This window comes from Muscardinus avellanarius, assembly GCF_963383645.1.
Source record: "Muscardinus avellanarius genome assembly, chromosome: 7".
Taxonomy (NCBI): domain Eukaryota; kingdom Metazoa; phylum Chordata; class Mammalia; order Rodentia; family Gliridae; genus Muscardinus; species Muscardinus avellanarius.
The window spans coordinates 56,090,761-56,110,674 of NC_137793.1; the positions used below are offsets into that span (position 1 = coordinate 56,090,761).

A 19,914-nucleotide genomic window follows, 5' to 3' on the forward strand; every position below is an offset into this window, starting at 1 on the left:
TTGTATCTTTATTTTCATTTGTCTCTAGAAATTTCTTGATTTTACTTCTTACATCTTCTATGACCCATTCTTCATTCAGAAGTGTGGTGTTCAATCTCCATATGTTTATGTTGTTTCTCTGGGTCTTCTTATAGTTGATTTCTAGTTTCATTCCATTATGGTCTGAAATGACAAAGGGAAGTATGTAACATTTTTAAAATTTGCTAGTGCTTATTTGTGTCCCAGGATTTGATCTATTTTGGAGAAGGTTCCGTGAGCAGCTGAGAAAAATGTGAACTCCGCTGTAGTTGGGTGAAATATTCTATATGTGTCCAACAGGTCCATTTGGTTAATGTTTTTTCTTTATTTCTGAGGTATCTTTACTGACCCTTTGTCTGGAAAATCGGTCTAATGTTGTGAGAGGTGTTTTGAAGTCTCCCAGTATTATTGTATTGGGATTTATGTGTGACTTCATGTCACAAAGAGGTTTTTTTTTTTTTTTTTGGTGGTACTGGGGTTCCTGGAAGCCCTTCTACCTCGGGGCTACACTCCCAGATCTATTTTTACATTTTCATTTTGGAAACAGGGTCTCCTAAGCCAGCGCGCGGCTGGCTTCGAACCTGCGCGATCCTCCTGTCTCCGCCTCCCAAGCGCGGATATTACAAGCGTGCGACACCACGCCCGGCACAAAGAGTTTGATTTATGAAAGTAGCTGCACCTATGTTTGAGGCATAGATGTTGATTACTCTTATTTCCTCTTGCTGGATTACTCCTTTTATCAATAAAATATGACCTTTGTCTCTTCTAATAAGTTTGGGTTTGAAGTCTAACTTGTCTGATATCATAGTTGCTACTCCTGCTTTCCTTCGAGTACAATTAGCATGAATGACCTTGCTCCAGCCCTTTACCTTGAGTTTGTTCCTATCTTTACTTGTAAGGTGTGTTTCTTGTAAGGAGCAGATGGATGGATTCTGGTTTTTAATCCATTTTGTCACTTTATGTCTTTTTATTGGAGAGTTGAGGCCGTTTACATTCAGTGTGATTATAGAGATAATTTTTAATTCCCAACATGTTAAGATTTTATTTCTGTTTGAGATACTGTTTATTCTTCTTTGCGTAGTTTTCTGCTGGATGGCTAATCTTGTTTCTTTGGTTCTGGTGTGTATTACCGATTTCTTCTTTGCAGTTAATCTACTTGAGTATTTTCTCTAACGCTGGTTTTGAAGACATAAATTCCTTCAGTTCCTGTTTGTCATGGAAGCTTCTTATTTCCCCATTTAATTTGATCGATAGTTTTGCTGGGTAGGAAATTTTTGGCTGGCTCTTGTTTTCTTTCAGAGTTTGGAATATGTTACTCCATGCCCTTCTGGCTTTCATAAGTTGGTTTGAGAAGTCGGGAGTGATTCTAATTGGTTTGCCTCTGAATGTCACTTTGCCTTTTGTTGTTGTTGCCTTTAAGATTCTCTGCTTGGCTTCCACATTGGTCATTTTGACAATTATGTGGCGTGGGGATCCTCTTCTCTGATCCTGTCTAAAGGGAGTTATGTAAGTTTCCTGGACCTGTGTATCGACCTCTTGCTCTATGTCTGGAAAATTTTCTGCTCTTATTTCTTTGAAGAGATTATTGATCCCTTTGGTTTCACCTTTTTTTTCCCCTCTTCTATTCCAATTATTCTTAGGTTAGCTCTCTTAAAATGGGCCTATGTTTCTTCAGTCTTCAGTGTCAAATTCCTGATGTCATATTTTTTTTTCTAAGTTATAAATTATGTGTTCATTTTTGGAGTGATCATCTTTTAGGAGCTAGATTCTATATTCCATGTGGTCTAATCTGTTGGTTATACTTTGAATTGAGGCCTTTACTCAATGATTGCGTCCTTTTTCTCTTTTTGGCTCTCTCTGAATTCTTTTAGAAAGTCCTCTATTATTTCTACAGTTATTTTCCTGATTTAATCTTCTAGAGATCTTTGAATTTCTGTGTTATCAGGTTCTGATGTGGAGTTGTGGGCATTCATTTCTCCATTGTTATTTCTCTTTTCCTTGATTTCGGAAATTTGTGCCTTCTCTGGTTTTTTCTCTGGGTCACTATGACTTCACTTAAGGTGCTCTGGATCTCGAGTCTTGGTATCTCAGTCACCACTACTTCTTTACTGGTTTGTATTCTAAAGTCTCAGACCCAGGGAGTCAATCAAGGTTGCTTTAGACCATGGGGGTGACTGGCTGGGCGTTCTCCCATGGGAAGCTGCAACTATGGTGTGACATCTCTACTGCCCCCCTGGGTTGGACTGCAAAAATCTCCGACCCAGAGAGACTATCTGCACAAGTCCCTGGGAGTGCAGTACTGGGATTTCTCCTCTAGGAGGTGCAATTTGCCTCATTGTTTTTGAATGCGCTGATGGAGCTGTAGTGGACTCGGTGAACTCCCTGCTGCCACCGCTGGCAATATGGCGCCATTGCCACGCCCTCGGCTGTGAAGGTGGCGTATTTCTTCTCTGGTTTTGAGCTCTGCTCTGAGGCCCTGCATTGCACTGTGTGCTGAGCCTGGCCCCTGGGAGCTTTAGACGCTCTTTGCGCTGAATAAACTGCTGAATTCGCCCAGCCATTCCGCAGCTGCTCACTTCAGCTCTCTGTCTACCCCTCCTCTCTGGAACCTGGTGGCTTGTTGTGTGCGCTGATCTGGAGCCTTCCGGTGAACTTGCCGCTGCCACCGGGAGTATGGAGCTGCTGCCATGTCCTTGGCTGTGAGTTCGGCATATCTCCTCTTTGGTTTTGAGCTCAGTTTTGAGTCCCCCTCCTCTCTGGAGCCTGGTTCTGTGAGGGAAGATGGTGCCAGCACACACCGTGGCACCATCTGCGGCACTGCAGGCTGGTTTCTTTTCTGGTGTCTGGTTGTTCTTCCAGCCCTGTTTTTCTCTGTCCCTTGTATTTACAGTTTTTATTTCTCTGCTCATGGTGTTTTCTGGCTATGAAAGGTGCTGATTTTGTGGTAATAGAGTTTGATTGTTAGGGGGTCTTGTAAATGCCACTTTTCTCTGTTGCTATCTTCCTGGAAGTCCCTTAATATTTCTGATACCCTTTTAGAATTTTTTCTAACATGTACATGGTATATCCATCTGTGTGTGTGTGTGTGTGTGTGTGTGTGTGTGCGTGTACACACGTGTCATTTTGTATTTGTATTTTTATGTTGACTTGTACACAGTTTCATTCAGAATTAAAATCATTCTGAAATTTTGTCTTGTACTTCAAAAAACCTAATTCAGTTTTGGTTTTTGACCATGGAAACTTATATAAAAATATCCATAATTTTTAAGAAGAAATAATTCTTAATGCAGTTACTTTAAAATAAAATATATTTTGTTTGTTTTTTTATTTTCAGCAGGCGTACATAATTTTTTTCAGAGCAGGTGGTTTTCATTTGTTCACAATGTATTTGGAATCAGGGAAGAAGTTTTGGGAAAGATGGTATCTGAGAATCTCCACACTTACTGTAATACATAGCATTCAGATGACACTTTCACACTAAAATCTAAGCTGAAGTTTAAAGTTAATTCGGAAGTGAAAGAAACTTTAAAAATAGATAATCTATTCTTTCCTCAGTAAGTTCTCAGAGCTTTGCATGCTAAAATGCTATATATAATTCATGAATATTAAAAAAAATCTTGGAAATATATAGAAACTTTGTCTTCTAAGTCTTTTATCGATTCCCCCTTTAATAGCATTGGCCAAGTTGCCAGGGAAGTTTTCTGGAAACAGTTAATATACATAATAAAACATCTGGCATAGCACTTTTAGCATGTGAGTTAAATTGTTACAATAAGTGAAGGTATTACATTTGAGTAAAAGATTTAATGGGAGAATCAGGCTACCTGAGGGCTTCATTTATCTGTCAGGTGACCTAAGCATACAGCAGCCCTCTTAGTTGAAAGTGTGCTGGTTGTGTGGCATTATAAAGAAAGAGGAATGCCCTGAATCTTTACAGATTTGTAGAATTACTTCTCTATTATTTGTAATTTTAACTTTTCTTCTCAAATTCCATAAGGGGGGACAAGCTCCCTGCCTGTCAAGGTAAGGTTTGAGATATTCCAGACTGGTTTAATTGTGAAGTACATCTTACTTGTGTTTTTAGACTTAAGTTAACAAATGATTATATCTTATAACAGAAAAGCATTTCAAAATGAAAAGGATATTTAAATATACGTTTCATTATACTCTAAGGAGGAATTTAAAATGGAACTTTCCATGTTTCCCTTTAATTCAATAATTAACTGGACATGCCATGTAGTTTGGGGGGACCATAATAGTTCACACTTGTTTCAACCTTTGCTGTTTTTATTGGAGGTGCTTTTGCTATTTTTCTTGTGAAGCAGAAATTTGAAATAAAATATGGCAAAGCATTGGAGAAATTATAATAAACATGAAAAATGAATTGTTCATCTCAAAATACGAAGTGCTTCACCTGCACATTTAGTCAGTCATTTTTCAGTAGTATTGAAGTAATTTAATACTGGTGTGTTTCATGTCTTGAAAATAAAGACAGTTGCTTTCATTGGCAGGAATAATCTCAGGCTTTTTTTTTTACATTCAAGGGAATAAACTACATCATTAGGCAGAATTCATATTGTAAAGGCAGTTTTATAAAACCAGCTAAATCATTGTGTGTGTTTTTGTTATTGTGGAATAAAAAAGATGTGGGATTATTAGCATACATGATTTCATAAGACTCTAGAACTCTTTTATTACAGAATATAATCAGACTTCAAATGGTCAAGGAATACCATGTATAAGTATAGGTTAGCTTATTTAAGAGGTAACATTTTACCCTCCAAATAACAAATAAATTTGAGGCAAGATATTAGCATACCAATTTTTTCTTGTAATTCAACTCTGATGGTCTCCCTTCTGTGCCCTTTATGTTTCATGTCTAACTGGAGCCATCCAGCTCTATTGCCGGATTAAGACTAAAATGACTAGCTTCTTTGGGCATTAAACAGAATAACTAAATTAAATATGTTTTAAATTGAATTTGGATCACAGTTACACATTGCGACTGTATAAAGCCCTCTGGGAAAGCTGTCAGTAGAACTAGAATTTAATTTTGTCTTTGTTACCAGTTAGGTAGCTTTGAATATTACATGGGTCAGAGCTATAATCTGAAGGACGGAGACTTGCCCATTTCTTTTAATTAGCATGGGATCCAGATTTTTTTAGAATAATTTTATTGTTACATTGTAATTATACATCATAGTGAGATTTTGCCAAAGTGATATATTTATATCTGTACATAGCACTTGAAGTGTTTCCCTCCTGATCCACTCCACTCCCACCTCTATACAAGAGTGAGATTGGTAGTAAGATCTTCCTATATGGATATAATTTTTTATTTGACTCTTTTATTAAGCCTCATTTCCCCCTCCTTTCTTCCTTTACTTTACCCTTTCCACTATTCTATGGTCGGTCAGTCGGTGTGTTTGTCTGTCTTTCTCTTTGTTTCAGAAGACCATTTAGTTTCCTGTTTTCTCTCTGGCTTCTACTAGTGAGAGAAAAACATATGATGCTTGACTTACTATTTCTTTTTTGGAGGTGAGGGTACTAGGGATTAAAACCCAGAGGCATTCTGTTTCTGAGTTACACCCCCATTCCTTGGGTTTTGTTACTTGCTGAGGTTGTCCTTGAATATGCAATCCTCCTATCTCAGCCTTCCAAGTACTGGGATTACAGGCATGTGCCATCATGCCCAGTCCTTCCTAGAGTTTTGAGGAACCTCCATACTGATCTTCATAGTAGTTGTATTAATTTATAGTGTCACCGACAATGAGTAAGAACTCCTATTTCCCCACATCCTCTCTGGCCCTTACTAATCTTTGTAGCCTTAGTGATTGCTACTCTAATTGGAGTTAGAATCACATTGTAGTTTTTATTTGCATTTCCCTAATTGCTAATGATGTTGAACATTTTTTCATACGTTTTTGGCCATTTGTGTTTCTCCTTTTGAGAAGTATATATTCAGTTCATTTACCCATTTTTTATTAGGTTACTTGTTTGGGGGGTATTAAGTTTTTTAAATTCTTTACATATTCTAGAGACTAGTCCTCTATCAAAGGAGTAGCTGGCAAAGACTTTATCCTTTTCTGTAGTTTCTCTCTCTCCAGATTCTTGTTTGTTTACTAGGCAGAAACAGTTTTTATTTTTTTGTGGTGGTAATGGGGATGGAACCCTTCTACCTTCAGGCTACACTCCCAACCTATTCTATACCTTATTTGGAAACAGGGTCTCTTAAGCTAGCAAGGCTGGCTTCGAACCCGATCCTCCTGTCTCCGCCTCCCAAGCGTGGGAATTACTAGCGTGCAGCACCACACCTGGCTAGGCAGAAACTTTTTAAGTGGATGCCATCCCAATTATTAATTCTTGGTTTTATTTTCTCAGCGTTAGAGATCTTATTGAGGAAGTCTTTATCAGTACCTATATATCAGATTATTGGTCCTATGTTTTCGTATAGTAATTGTAAAGTTTCTAATATAATTTATAGGTCTTTTACCCATATTGTTTTTTTTTTGTGAAGGGTGAGAGATAGGGTCTAGTTTATTTCTTCTACAAACGGAAATACAGTTTTCTCAACACCATTTGTTTAAAAGGCTGTCTTCAGCATTATGTTTTTGACATAAATATTGTGGAATAAAAAAGTGTCCATCTCTGTTCTTTTCTGGGTCTATAAAATTAAAAATTTTCATGCCTGAGTTTATATTGAGAAAAAAATATTTTGCATTGACCTCACAGCCCCACTCACCTTTTAACTTTAATTTCTTGGGAAGAATTTGTATTTCCATACTGAGGAAATTAGAGTATGTTTGAGTATAAGATTCTCAAATTTGGGCACCAAAGAATCCTTAATTGGGGCAAGAGATGGCTTTTGACATGTCCCTCTCTTCTGATTGGCTTCTGCCATTGACATATTTGGTTGCTTGGAGTCAATTGAAGTCTTTCAGGAGACCCAGCAACCTCACAATGAAGTAAAAATGCTCTATAAGAAGTGCCAGTGCCTTGGACTAACCATAGTTGTCATCTGAGATAAACATCTAAGCAGGAATCTAACCAGGGTCTTTTACCAGGACACTTAGGAGCCAGGGAAATAGATACGTCAGAATTTAAGGGAAGTTGGGTATGGTGGCCCATGCTTGTACTTCCAAGTACCTGAAAAGCTGAGACAGGAAGTTTGCTGATTCATGGCCAGCCTTAGCAAATTTGTGAGACCCCCCCCAACAATTTAGTGAGATGATTTCAAAAACTAAGTAAAAATATTAATAGGAAGTGAGGTGTAGCTTGGAGGTAGAATGAACCTTGGCCCCTAGGTTCAATCTATAGTACAAAAAAATTTAAGGAAAACCAGGCTTACATATAGAGTTACTTGTATAGTATCCCTCCCTTACCTATTTTTTAGTTACCTATGATAAGTGGTGATCTGAAGGTATTACATTATTTCATAAATAGATAATATTTAAGTTTTAAATTACATGCCATTTTGAGTAATGTGATGAAGTCTAGTACTGTTCTTCATGAGATATGAAACACTTTTGTCCAGTGTACCCACACTGGATATATGACCCACCTGTTAGTCACTTAGTAGCCATCTCAGTTATTAGATTGACTGTCACAGTTTCATAGTGCTTGTGTTCAAGTAACCTTCATGTGAAAGATGAAAACTACACCTGTCACTCACCTTATTTAATTTCATCACATAGGTGTTATATTCTCGCACATTGTCATAAGAAGGATGAATACAATACAGTATTTTGAGAGAGATCTTATAGTAACTTTCATTGTAGTATATTGTTATAATTGTTCTATTTTATTTGCTATTATTGTTCATCTTTTTCTGTGCCAAAGTTGTAAATCAAACTTTATCATAGGTATGTATGTGTAGGAAAAATGTATATATAGTGTTTGGGAGAGTAGTTTTATTCATCTAGGGGTCTTGGGACAGTTCTATGGAAGATAAGGGGTGACTACTGTTCATTGACTTGGAATAAAAAGGTCAGAGATTTTTGTTGCCAATGAATGTTTCATTTCTGGTTTCTTTCCTGTGACTCCTTTTCAAATTGGAAGTTTTAAAGGTGTGAGTTTCTGGTTAAATTGTAGTTTTAGGGTGAGGATATAACTCAATGATTGAATGCTTTCCCACCGTGCCCGATACCTTTGGTTTAATCCCCAGTAATACTATAAGAATAAACAAATAAAATCTTAAATTTTAATGTTTTCTCCTGGAACATAGTTAATTATGGCTTGGGTCTAACTAAAGAAATCTTCCACTCTTTATTCGTCCAAGGATTAAAGGGCCATTCTGTGAGTTCTGTTCGGTGTTTTGATGGACAACAGGGCTGTGTGAATGCTAGGCAGGTGCTCTACCACAGCACTGCACCCTCAGCCCTTGAGGTTGGGACATGATATGTCGGTCTTGAGCAAAATAGTGTGCTAAAGGAAGTTTCTGTGACAGGATGGATTGTATCATGAAATTGAAACTGATGAATTCTTAGTTGTGAAGGAGTTCCTATGATGAAAAGATGGTTATCTACTTTTTATGATAGACTTTGGAGAATATATTTTATTCTAAAAATTTCTTTTCAAAGAAGAGTTCCCACCCACCTCCCACATTTCTGTCTTTGTCTTGTACTTTCACTACCAAGTCAACATAGGTATCAGTGAGTTCAGCCCCTTTTAACTATTTTTTAACCTTGCACAAAGATAGTCCATGAGACAGCTGGGCTGAAAAGCCCCATGATACTGGTTTCCAGGTTTGTGTCATTAGTTTTAGGCATTGACAATTTATCTTGCTTTGGTGTCTCCTCACAGTCACACTTGCCAATTTGCTTATGATTCAACTTTACATTCTATATTTTTAAAGCTTTGTTATATTATTATTAATTATTGTTATATTTTCAAGTTAGAGTGAAAATAATAGTTTGTAGTAAACTACAAGGAATTTATTTGCAGAAATGTAGCATGTATATCCCTGTCACTCTTGATTATGATGTGAAACTCTAATGCACCAATAAAAGTACATATACTTGTAAATAAGAAATGTATGATTTAAATGACCCACATCAATTCATGCTATTGTGTTGAATTTTAAGTTCCACACTTTAAAAAGTGAAGTTATTAAGGTATTGTTGAAAAGCTATTGACACTGGGAATTAGTTTCCTTTTGCTGCTGTAACAAATTATTACAAATCCAGTGGTTCAGCACAGTGTCCACTATCTGACAGTTCTGTGGCCCGTTGACTAGGGTACATGGCCCAGCTCCCTCCAGGCTATGGGGTGGCCCATTTCTTTGACTTCCAGCTTCTTGAGGCTACCTGTGTTCCTTGGCTAGTTAGCCATCCTTTTCTCCATCTTCAAGTCTTTCTCCTCTCTCTCTGTTCTTGTTGTCATATGCCATTCTCTCCATCTCCTTTATTGTTTATCATCATCTTGTGCTCTTGACCCTCCTGCTTCCTTATGATACGACATGATTATTTTGGGTCCATCTGGATAATTCAGACATTCTTCCAATCTTAAGATCATTCTTGAGATCATTTGTAATTCACATCTGCAGAACCCTTTTACCATATTAGATGATGTATTCATAAAGTCCTAGGGATTATGATGTGGATGTTTTCATTGGGCCTTAATTTAGTCTACTTTGCATGACAATATTATTTATTTATTTGTTTTTTTTTATTTATTGTAGTGCTGGGGACTGAATACAGGAGGATTTTACCTCTTAACTACACTCTCAGCCCTATTTTTTATGTGGAAACGGGGTCTCATGAAGTTGCTGAGAGCCGTCCTCAGTTGCTGAGGCTGGCTTCAAACCACAATCCTTCTTTATCAGCCTCCCAACTACTAGGGATACAGGTGTGACACGACTATTTTTAAAAAATTTTTTTGGCTTTATTCTTATACATTTCCTGAAACATAAATGTGTACTACATCCTATTGTTTTAATTAAAATGTGTTGATAAAAAACTACACAATTTTACAAAAAATTATAGAAGGCACCTTATTTTTAAATGTGAATTTTTGATGAAAAAATAATTTAAAATTCAATATTTATTACTCTGGGTTTTAAATTCTCTATTGAATGTAACATCAGATTTGTAGTAGATATTTTCCAAAACTTGTTAAGTAACAAGTATGACTCTTAAATGATTGCCATACTTCTTATGTCTTTCATTTAACAAGTGTTGTGGGCACACACATGTGTACATGCACACATGAATAGTCATTCTCTTCTCTACTGTGTTATTACCCAGGAGGTATTATGGCCACCATGGTCTTCTAGACTTCATTTTCCAGGAGTTTTGCTCCACTTTCTTTCTCTATTCCTTCCAGAGATGGTTCTTCCATTAACTACTGTTCTGACCTACAGCTAAATCAGAGTCCTTTAACCCAAAGGATACAGTCTGAGGCAGCTTCAAGAATTGTCTCTTTGTCCCTTCAGCACTCCTCACCACCAATGAATACAAAATATTCATAGTCATAAGTTCCTTTTGACTATTGGCAGAAAATTGGGCTTATCCTGTGTTTATAGGCTATTTACATTTACATATAAAATGATGTTCAAATACAGTAATCTTTTTTTTTTTTTTTGGTGATACTGGGGGTGGAACACAGGGGCTTTTCTACCTCTGGGCTATACTCCCAGACCTATTTTATACTTTATTTGGAAACAGGGTCTCACTAAGTTGTTGAGAGCCTCACTAAGTAGATGAGGCTTACACTGAACCTGTGTGATCCTCCTGTGTCAGCTTCTCAAGCACTAGGATTACAAGCATGCGCCAACCATGTCCGATTTACAATAATCTTTTAATTAATCTTATATGATACTGTTATTGGCTGTGACCTTCATCATTATTACTATCCAATACTCATGTTTTGTCTCTGTATGTATGAACAAAGGAGAGAATTAAAGTAGAGAGGATGTCAGCTGAAATCCAATATATTATATTGACATTGTAAAACATAAAACTGAGAGGGCTCAGGAGTAGGTTGTGTCCTATGTAAGGCAGCCTGTGCCTGTGAATTATTGCAGAGCAGAAGTGCGGGGAGCACTGTGGCTGACGACTTCCATCCTTATATATTCCTGTCATTCCCTCACTGTGAAGGGATGAGATCACTTTTATCTTAGTGAGATCAGTTTTATCTTAGTGCAAGACTTAGAATTCTTGCAGAATATTTATATAATGTAAAGTTGTGTGATTGGTCAGAATTAGTGCTTTATTCTTTAGCATCTTTGCCTCTCAGATGAGGCACTGCACTTTGGGAGAGCAAAGATGACATCTCATATTCTCACATCTGATAGCTGAGAGTTTTCTTTTTTGTTAAAATATACAAATTGAAAAGAGAAAATATTTTAATGTGTACATTTTTATTTACAGCTGCAGCTGAAGGAAAAGGCAGAAGTGGTGAAGACTTTTTTCAGAAGGTAAGTTGTTCTTTACTCCTGCCTCGGGGTAAGTGAAGGGAACTGTCTCTATCTCCACAGCTGCACTAGAGGTTCCTGCGATCTCCTGTTCCCAAGGAGGAGAGTAGGTTTGCCAACTTAGCTGCAAACAGTGGGAAGATGATTAGCAAATGCTGTGTGAGGCTTGACCACTCTAAGAAGGCTCCTTGTGGGGCAAATCCAGTGAAGATTTTGTTTGAAAGCAAAGAAGTGGTAAAGGCTGTCAGATGAAGTTCTCATGTAGAAGTCAGCACAGTGCCATTCTGATTATGACCCTTTACTGACATATTGTAGAGATTCTTCTCTGGGACTTGGGAGGGAGAGACCTGAGAGGGGAAACTGAACAGCTACCTGATGGGCAGCTGCCCTGAACACCAGACAGTTGCCTGATGAGCAACTGTCCTGAAAAGTAATTGCCTGATGAGCAACTACCCTGAAAATGAACACACAGACAATTACCTGACGAGCAACTGACAAAAGTTTATTTTCCAAAACCAAGATTTGTACCCTTTTCCAGTGAAATTCCCAGTAGAAAAGTGTAAACACCAAAGAACAATAGTGAGGCATTAAGTGAAAGACATGTAAATCACCAATCATAAACAAGACAAAAGGAAGACCTGTGATGTCACAGGTTTTGTGATTAAGATCAGCCTCAGATCTTGTGATTAAGGTCAGCCCCCTGGCCTTGTGATTAAGATCAGCCCCCTGACCTTGCAGGTGGGTCCTGGGGGGGCAAATTCTGGAAAGACAATGGTCACACCCAGAGTTTTGGAGAATTCGACCTTTCATAGAATCTCCTTTAACTCTTTCAGGAACCTTCCATTCCTCAGGCTTCGTCCATGTCCTCCATCACATATGCCCTGTTTCCTCCTTCTTCAAACTCATAACAGACCTGGGAGGTAGAAAGGAATCCCTCATAACTTTCCTTATTTCTCTCAGGCATGGCCATATGTAGGATATTATAATTGATAAAACATCCTTTGAGACCAATCTCAGGATTGGACAACCGTGGTTATTATGTTCCTATGGGCCAACCATATGTAGCAAGGAGCAATGGGAGCTGGAGCTGATTGAAAGATGAATACAAGAAATTAGGATTCTATGTCATTCTCAAAATGAGTGTTTCATACAAGGGACAATATCTCTCCTTTGAAAAGATGGGCTTGAAAGCATGTATAGAGGAACAGCTGTACAGATGTCCTAGAAGAAGAGAAGCAGGGACCAAGAATGAAGTTAAGTAAATCTTGAGAGCAATATCAGGCCTTTGGAAAACACCTGTGTAGAAAAGATACCTTTTTACAATTCTTTCTTTCTTTTGCCTCTGAGATCCAGTTTTTTAAATCAGTGTTACATTTAAAAAGATTTCTTTCTAAGGGAATAATAGCAAAGCAAATATTGTCAGAGGTGTATTTATGTTGCCATTTTTATTTTGAAAATATTTATTTGCCATCAGCTATGTGCTACACACTGGAGAGATAAAAATGAGCCAGACCTAGTTCCTGCCTTAAAGGAGTATGTGATATCTGGTGATACAGTCACATAAATAGACAGCAGGAGAGTCTGGAATCTTTCAGAGGATTAGGCACTTGCCTAGCACTTTAGGAGATGTGCAAAGGCTTCTTGAAGTCTCTAAAAGTACAGATGTTAGCTAGGTGAAGAGGTAGATTTAGGTGGGTTAGAAAGGACATTTGAGCCAAGGAAATAGAATGTGAGAAGGCTTGGAGGTAGATGAATACATATTGTAGTAGGCTTAAACACTTGGCAGGCACACAACATGTGAGGGGTTTATAGTGTAGGCTGAGGTATGCTGTCCTGTGGTGAAGTGCCTTTCCTTGTATAGGGAGATTTTTCCTAAAGAGAGTCAAATAAAAAATTTAACAATGCTACACTGGCCATTTCGAATATAGCAGACCACCAGTTTCCTACCCCTGCTTTAGGTTCATGAAAATGAAGTTCTTGCACTAAGCTTGGAACGCCTGATGGGGCATTGCCAGGTACTGGTTAGTATCCAGCTGATACTCAGTGCCTGCACATTTTTCTGGGGCAGAAAAAGATAGACAACAGGTCAAGAGAAGACAGCAGACATCATGGATTTGCCTTTGGTTGGCAAAAATGACATAGTAAAGATAGATGCTATCTATGGAAGGATTTCTTCTCTTTAGTGTTTTTCCTTAATAGATGTAAAACGTAGACAGATTGGCTTTTGTGATGTCAGACATTTTCAAAGCTGAGTCAAAATATGGTATATGTAGTCATTTTCAAAGCTGAATCAAAATATGGTATATGTAGTCATAAAGGACTTTCATTCTTAGAAGATTTGCTCTTATTTATCAACCTTTGTGGAGCCATATATACATTCCAGCAGTTTAAGTGGAAACACATGTCTAGATCCAGGAGTACATGTATATCCCATAAACTCTTGAGTTGGAAATGTAGATTCCATCTATGATCACAGATTAATGAGGTCTCTAAATGGGAGTGATTTTTGTCTTCTTGTTTTCTTCTTTATTTCTTTAGAAAGTATCTCCTTGATAGATAGATAGGTATTTCTGTCAGCATTCTTGCAGCTATAATCTAAAAGATTGACCCTATAACTTAAAGGAAAGAAGATTTATTTTTCTACAATTTCCTATTGTCTCTGTGATGCTGGCGATCATGGATCTTGGGGCATGGTGCCTGGCAGTGGAAAAAGGGAGAGCACATGGATTGTTTTCACATCATGGAGGACAGAAGCAAGAGAGCAAGCAGGGAGAGGAGGAGCCATTTATGTCATCTCCAAGGCCACATCCTGCTGGCCTACCAGATACTACTTCTGGAATTACAACCTTCTCCTAACATTAAATGGGCTTTTTTAAGGGAAATTTTATATCTAACCATAACAGTAGGCGTCCATATAGCATTTGGATATTCATGCTGGAAAAAACATGTAACTTAATAAAAGGGAAACACCTCAAGTTCCAGAAGAATAATCTTCAGTGTTTTAACCAGACAGAAATATTCGTTATGATACATAATAATTTTAGTTCTTATTTTTTGGTTGTGTCTGTACTTAGAAAAGGAGGGACTGGATACAACTTTATCAATATTCTTGATAGTTCTTTGTCCACTTCTAATGCCAACTCTATCTAAATGAAACACATGGAAATGATACTCCAGATTTTCTGTGAGCTCTTTTGTAATATTTTAAGCAGTTCATGGCTTACTCACTGTCTGTCCTGTTTCCTTTTAATCACTTTTTTTCTTTGTGAAAATGATTATGATCTGACCTTGGAGGGGAAAATGTGTTACAGTATATTAGGTGGGGATAGTACAGTGATTGGATTATAAGTATGACTCATCAAAGCTGAGTGCTTTAGGAATCTGCCATACTGGTGGCTGAGAAAGCAAGCAAGCATCATAATTGATGAAAGCCAGGTTTCCCTCTCTTAAAGCCCACATCACATATTTTGAATGAAGGGATATTTTATATTCTTTAAAATATATTGAATATTTATTTGGAAAATTGAGTATAAACTATCCTTGTCACAAGAACTACCAGTATGACTAACATAAATGAGATACTGTTCAGTGGCTTGTGTGGTCTGTTTTTATCACCCTCAAACTCACACTTTTTAGGCAAACAGATTACTTTTGGCATTTTGAGACTAGAAAAGTACAAGTGTGGCCCTTCAGGGGAAAATTGATGAGAGGAAAATTTGGCTCCCTCCATCCCTCAGAAGGAGCATATTAGGTGGCTTTAGACAGGGACAACTTGAATCTTTTTGTGGGGGAGTGGTGGCAGCAGAGGTAATAAAATTACTTCTACTCTTTTCCACCAGCCATTATTTTGTATGTGTTGGCTGGACCATATTTCTCTAGTAATGGAAGTAAGTTTTGGTTTAATTATTTAAAAGGGAATTAAATTAACTAAAGCCAGTGAAGGTACTTTAACATTGTCTTGAACATAAAAAACAGACTTAAGTAAAATTAGGATTTTTAAAGTTTTAAGTATTTAATAGTTAATACATTTACATGGTTCATAGTTCACATTTACAAAAGTATATACAGTATACAGTGAAGAGTGTCTGATGTCAGGATGGTTTAGGAGGTTTTTTCTAAGAAGGCTGTGAAGCTTTATAGGGTTGGCCTTCAACTTGCTCATCATTACTAATGGATATTTAAGCACAAAAGCTCATGTGCAGGGACACTGAGCTCAATTACTTGTTACATTATGGTCCTGAGAATGTTTCAGTGAGAGACTTTGTGACCATGATTCTCTCATTCTCCTGCACAGATAGGGATAACAGGCCACCTAGAAGACTCAGGAAAAGAGAGGACCACCTTCCAAATGTTGGCTGATCTTATTCTGTAAAGCTGTACTTTTGTATTTTGGGGAGGGGGGTACTGGGGATGGAACCCAGGGGCATTCTACCTTTGAGCTACAGCTCTAGCCCTAGGTTTTAGTCTTTTTTATTTTTGAAGCAGGATCTCACTGAGTTGCAAAGGGTGGCTGAGGCTATCCACGAACCATAATCCTCCGGTCTTCGCCTTGAATGCTGGGATTACAAGTGTATACCACCACACCCTGCTTATAGTTTATAATCTTCTATTCAGAGCCTACTCTACATGTGAGTTAATGAGAAAAGATTGAGAATAAGATGAAGTGATGTACTCACCATCTGTTCTTCTAGCTGGATGAGTTTTGTCCTATCTGTGCATGTATTTGAACACAGGAAGCCTGATTGTAGAATTCGTGTTTTCATAGCATGTCTTAAAGACACCTGTTTTCTGGGTTGAGTTGCACTGGAATGGTGTATTGTTGTCTTTTATTTTGGCTGTCATTTCATGCAACTGCTTTATGAAAACCATATTTCTTGTTTTATTCTCCTTTCTGGAACCATAAAAGCAGAAAATATCATCGAGATTCTTTCAAACTGTATGCTTTAAAGGATAGTAATAACCTAATTGCTACTATGATTTTTAAAGTGAATAATGATTTTAAATGAATGTCTCCTGAAAGTTTAGTTATTACTGATTAAATGATTTCTCTTTTTGAAACCAAGCTCAAAGCATTAGATTCTATAGAGAATTAAATTAAATTTGTAAAAATAGGTTTTTGAAGAAGGGTTGCAAGTTGGGACTCCATTACTGACTTGCAGTGTAAGTGGTCATGGAAAAGCTCAGTTAAGGAATTCATTGGTATTGCTTTAGAAAGACGTATGTATTATTTTGTAAAATGCTCTCTCTGTGTGGATTAAATGCCTATCTTAATTTCTGCAATTGTTAGTGTTAACTGAAAAATCTTGAGATACAGAACTTTCTTACGTTTGAAGATAATGGCATTAAACAATTAAATCTTAGTAGTCTTTTGTGTAGGTATGTGTATACTTAATTATGCCTTTTCATTGTCATGTGAATAAGATTAGTTTTATATCTTAGGTAGACATAAGACAAATTGAGTATATATATATAACATTATTAGAGATATGTCTGAAGCTCAGAGTATAAGACATTAACTTGGTAAAATTATAATAATTAAAATTGCTCAAAACATTATATTTGAAATATGGTAGGTCTAAATATTGGATTATTAACTATGTAGGTAGCAAAATTATGTTTTTGTGGGTGAATACTTAATGACTTGGAAATCAATTACAGTACAAATACAAAAACAAGGACAAAAGGCACATAAAGAGCTTGACTCACAGTTTTTTGTATATATGCCAGGTTGTTAACAGCACCTATCTTAGTGGTAAAATTATGGTCAGTTTTCATTGTACTTCTCTACAGTGAACATCAGTCATTTCTATAAGCAGGATTAACAACCACCATTACCTTATACCGAAAAGCAGCAAAAATAAGTTTGGCGTTGCCCGTGGATTCATGAATTGTATCCAATTTATAGAATATGGGCTATTTTTGTTGTTGTTGTTGAAAGAGATCTAAGAAGTTAGACTGCCTATTGCGTATTGAAATTCATTCTGTATTACCTACAAGAGGTATAAAGACAGGATCAGTCTCAGATATATACCAAATAGACCATTTTTAGTCAATGCTAATTTTTAGATATCCCCCATTTGTCCCTGTTTTGCTTTTTGGAGGCATAAAAAAGTAAAATTAATTTTTTTACATCCGTGCACCTTCTTTTCTTCAGAGGGAAGATGATTAGTTTCTTATTTTTTATGACTTAGTTCAGTGACCTGTCACCATTCTGTTTACTTTCAGTAGTAAAAACAATGCCATATTTTCAATGTGGCAATAGTGCCTAGGCACAGCCGTTAGGATGTAGTCTGATTCATATAATTACAGTGAGGCTGTAATTCCCACAGCATGGATGTGATCCAGAAGTTCTAAAGGTTATATAAGCTCTGGCACTGCTGACTTGGTCGCAGACATGAAGAATTGACATACCTTCTCATTCTTCACCCAACTAAAGGGAGTAAGTAGAAGCCAATGTCACCATTAGTCATGTGACAGAATATGTGAATACCTCCTGATTTTAGATGGGCAGAGAAAGGCCTCTTACATAGAGGCCATCTACTATGACTCTTTAAGCTCTTGACTTCCAGCTTACCTTAGAGACGATTTGGCAGTGGTGGTGGGCAGAATATGAAAATGTGGAAAGAATCATTCTTTTTTATTTTCATTTTTTAAAATTTTTATTGGTGCATTATATTCATACATTATATTGGGATAAAAAAAAAACTTGTGTGTACATACATGTACACATCACTGATTTAACACCTACTCAATTCCCAGCCCATTCCCTCCCTATCCCTCCCTCCCTTGCTTGGCTTAGTGGTTGACTTTGATATGTTTAAGTACATTGTGTGTTTTAGAGATTTTCCTTCTTCCCCCCTCCCATCCCTTCATTTAGGTTGTCATGTTTGCTCCTCTATAGGATTTCCTTTCTCATCTAGAGTTCCTCCTATGACCCATTTCTCCTTAGCTTTCACATATTAGGGAAAGCATCTGTTTTCTTATTTTTTGTGACTGACTAATCTCACTTAGCATAATGTCCTCCAGTTCCATCCATTTCCCTGAAAATGATGTAATTGAGTTTTTTTGATGGCTGAGTAAAATTCCATTGTGTACATATCGCACAGTTTTGTAATTCATTCATTTGTTGATGGACATCTTGGCTGGTTCCATAGTTTGGCTATGGTGAATTGTGTAGCCATGAAAATAGGTACACATGCATTAGTTTGGTAGTTTGGTTGGTTTTCTTTTGGGTAGATACCCAGAAGTGGTATTGCTGGATCAAATGGTAGATTTGTTCCCATTCTTCTTAGGATTCTCCATAGTGTTTTCCAAAGTGGTTGCACTAATTTGCAATCCCACCAACAATGATTTAGAGTTCCCACTTCTTCACATCCTCGCCAGCATTTGTTGTTGTTTGCGTTTTGAATGATTGCCATTATAGTTGGAGTTTGGTGAAATCTCAGGGTAGTTTTGATTTGCATCTCTCTGATTGCCAATGATGTTGAGCATTTTTTTTATGCATTTATTGGCAATTTGAATTTCTTCTTTCGTGAAGTGTCTGTTTAGTTGACTTTTTTTTATTAGATGCTTTGTTTTCTTCATGTTGAGTTTCTTGAGTTATCTGTATATTCTAGATATTAGTCCTCTATTGCAGGTGTAGGTGGCAAAAATCTTCTCCCATTCTGTTGGCTCTCCATTGAGGTTCTTGAAAGTTTCCTTTGCTGAACAGAAGCTCTTCAGTTTCATGCAATCCCATGTGTTGATTCACCTTTTAATTTGTTGTGCCTTTGGGGTCTTGTTAAGAAAGTGTTTATCTGTGCCTATGTGTTGGACCTGTTCAAGGAGTTTCAAGGTCTCTGGTTTTATTTCCAAGTCTTTGATCCATCTTGAATTGACTCTTGTACAGGGTGAGAAAGTGGGATTAATTTCCAATTTTCTGCATATGGTTAACCAGTTTTTCCAACACCATTTGTTGAAGAGGCTATTTTTTTTCCAGTGTATGTTTTTGGCTCCTTTGTCAAAAATCAATTGGCTGAAAGTATGTGTACTTGTTACTGGGTCTTCAGTTCTGCTCAATTGGTCTATGTATCTTTTTTTTTTTTTTTTTGCAAGTACCATGCTGTTTTTATTACAATGGCTTTGTAGTATAGTTTGAAGTCAGGTATTGTGATTCCTTCTTTATGGTTTTTTTTTGTTGCTGAGAAGCACTTTGGCTACTCTTGGCTTTTTGTTCTTCCAAATAAATTTAAGGACTGATTTTTCTGTCTGTGAGAAATAATCTTGGTAGTTTAATGGGCATAGTGTTAAAACGGTAGATCACTTTTGGAAGGATGGCCATTTTAATGATATTTATTCTGCCAGCCCATGAACATGGAAGATCTTTCCATCTTCTAAGATCTTCGATTTCTTTTTTCAATGTTTTATAATTTTCTTTGTAGAGATCTTTTACCTCCTTGGTCAAGTTTATTCCTAAGTATTTTATTTTTTTTTGTGGGAGATCC

The 19,914-nt window shown here is 37.0% G+C and overlaps 1 protein-coding gene across 1 annotated transcript in view; it reads left to right on the forward strand.

Moving 5' to 3' along the window:
* Positions 1–19,914, forward strand: part of BICC1 (BicC family RNA binding protein 1) — a gene marked incomplete at its 3' end in the record, with an annotated part of 354,822 nt that overhangs the window by 103,978 nt on the left and 230,930 nt on the right. Inside the window, exon 2 of the mRNA XM_080698910.1 lies at positions 11,388–11,434. Coding sequence (XP_080555036.1) covers positions 11,388–11,434 — 47 coding nt within the window. The remainder of the gene's footprint in view (positions 1–11,387; positions 11,435–19,914) is intronic.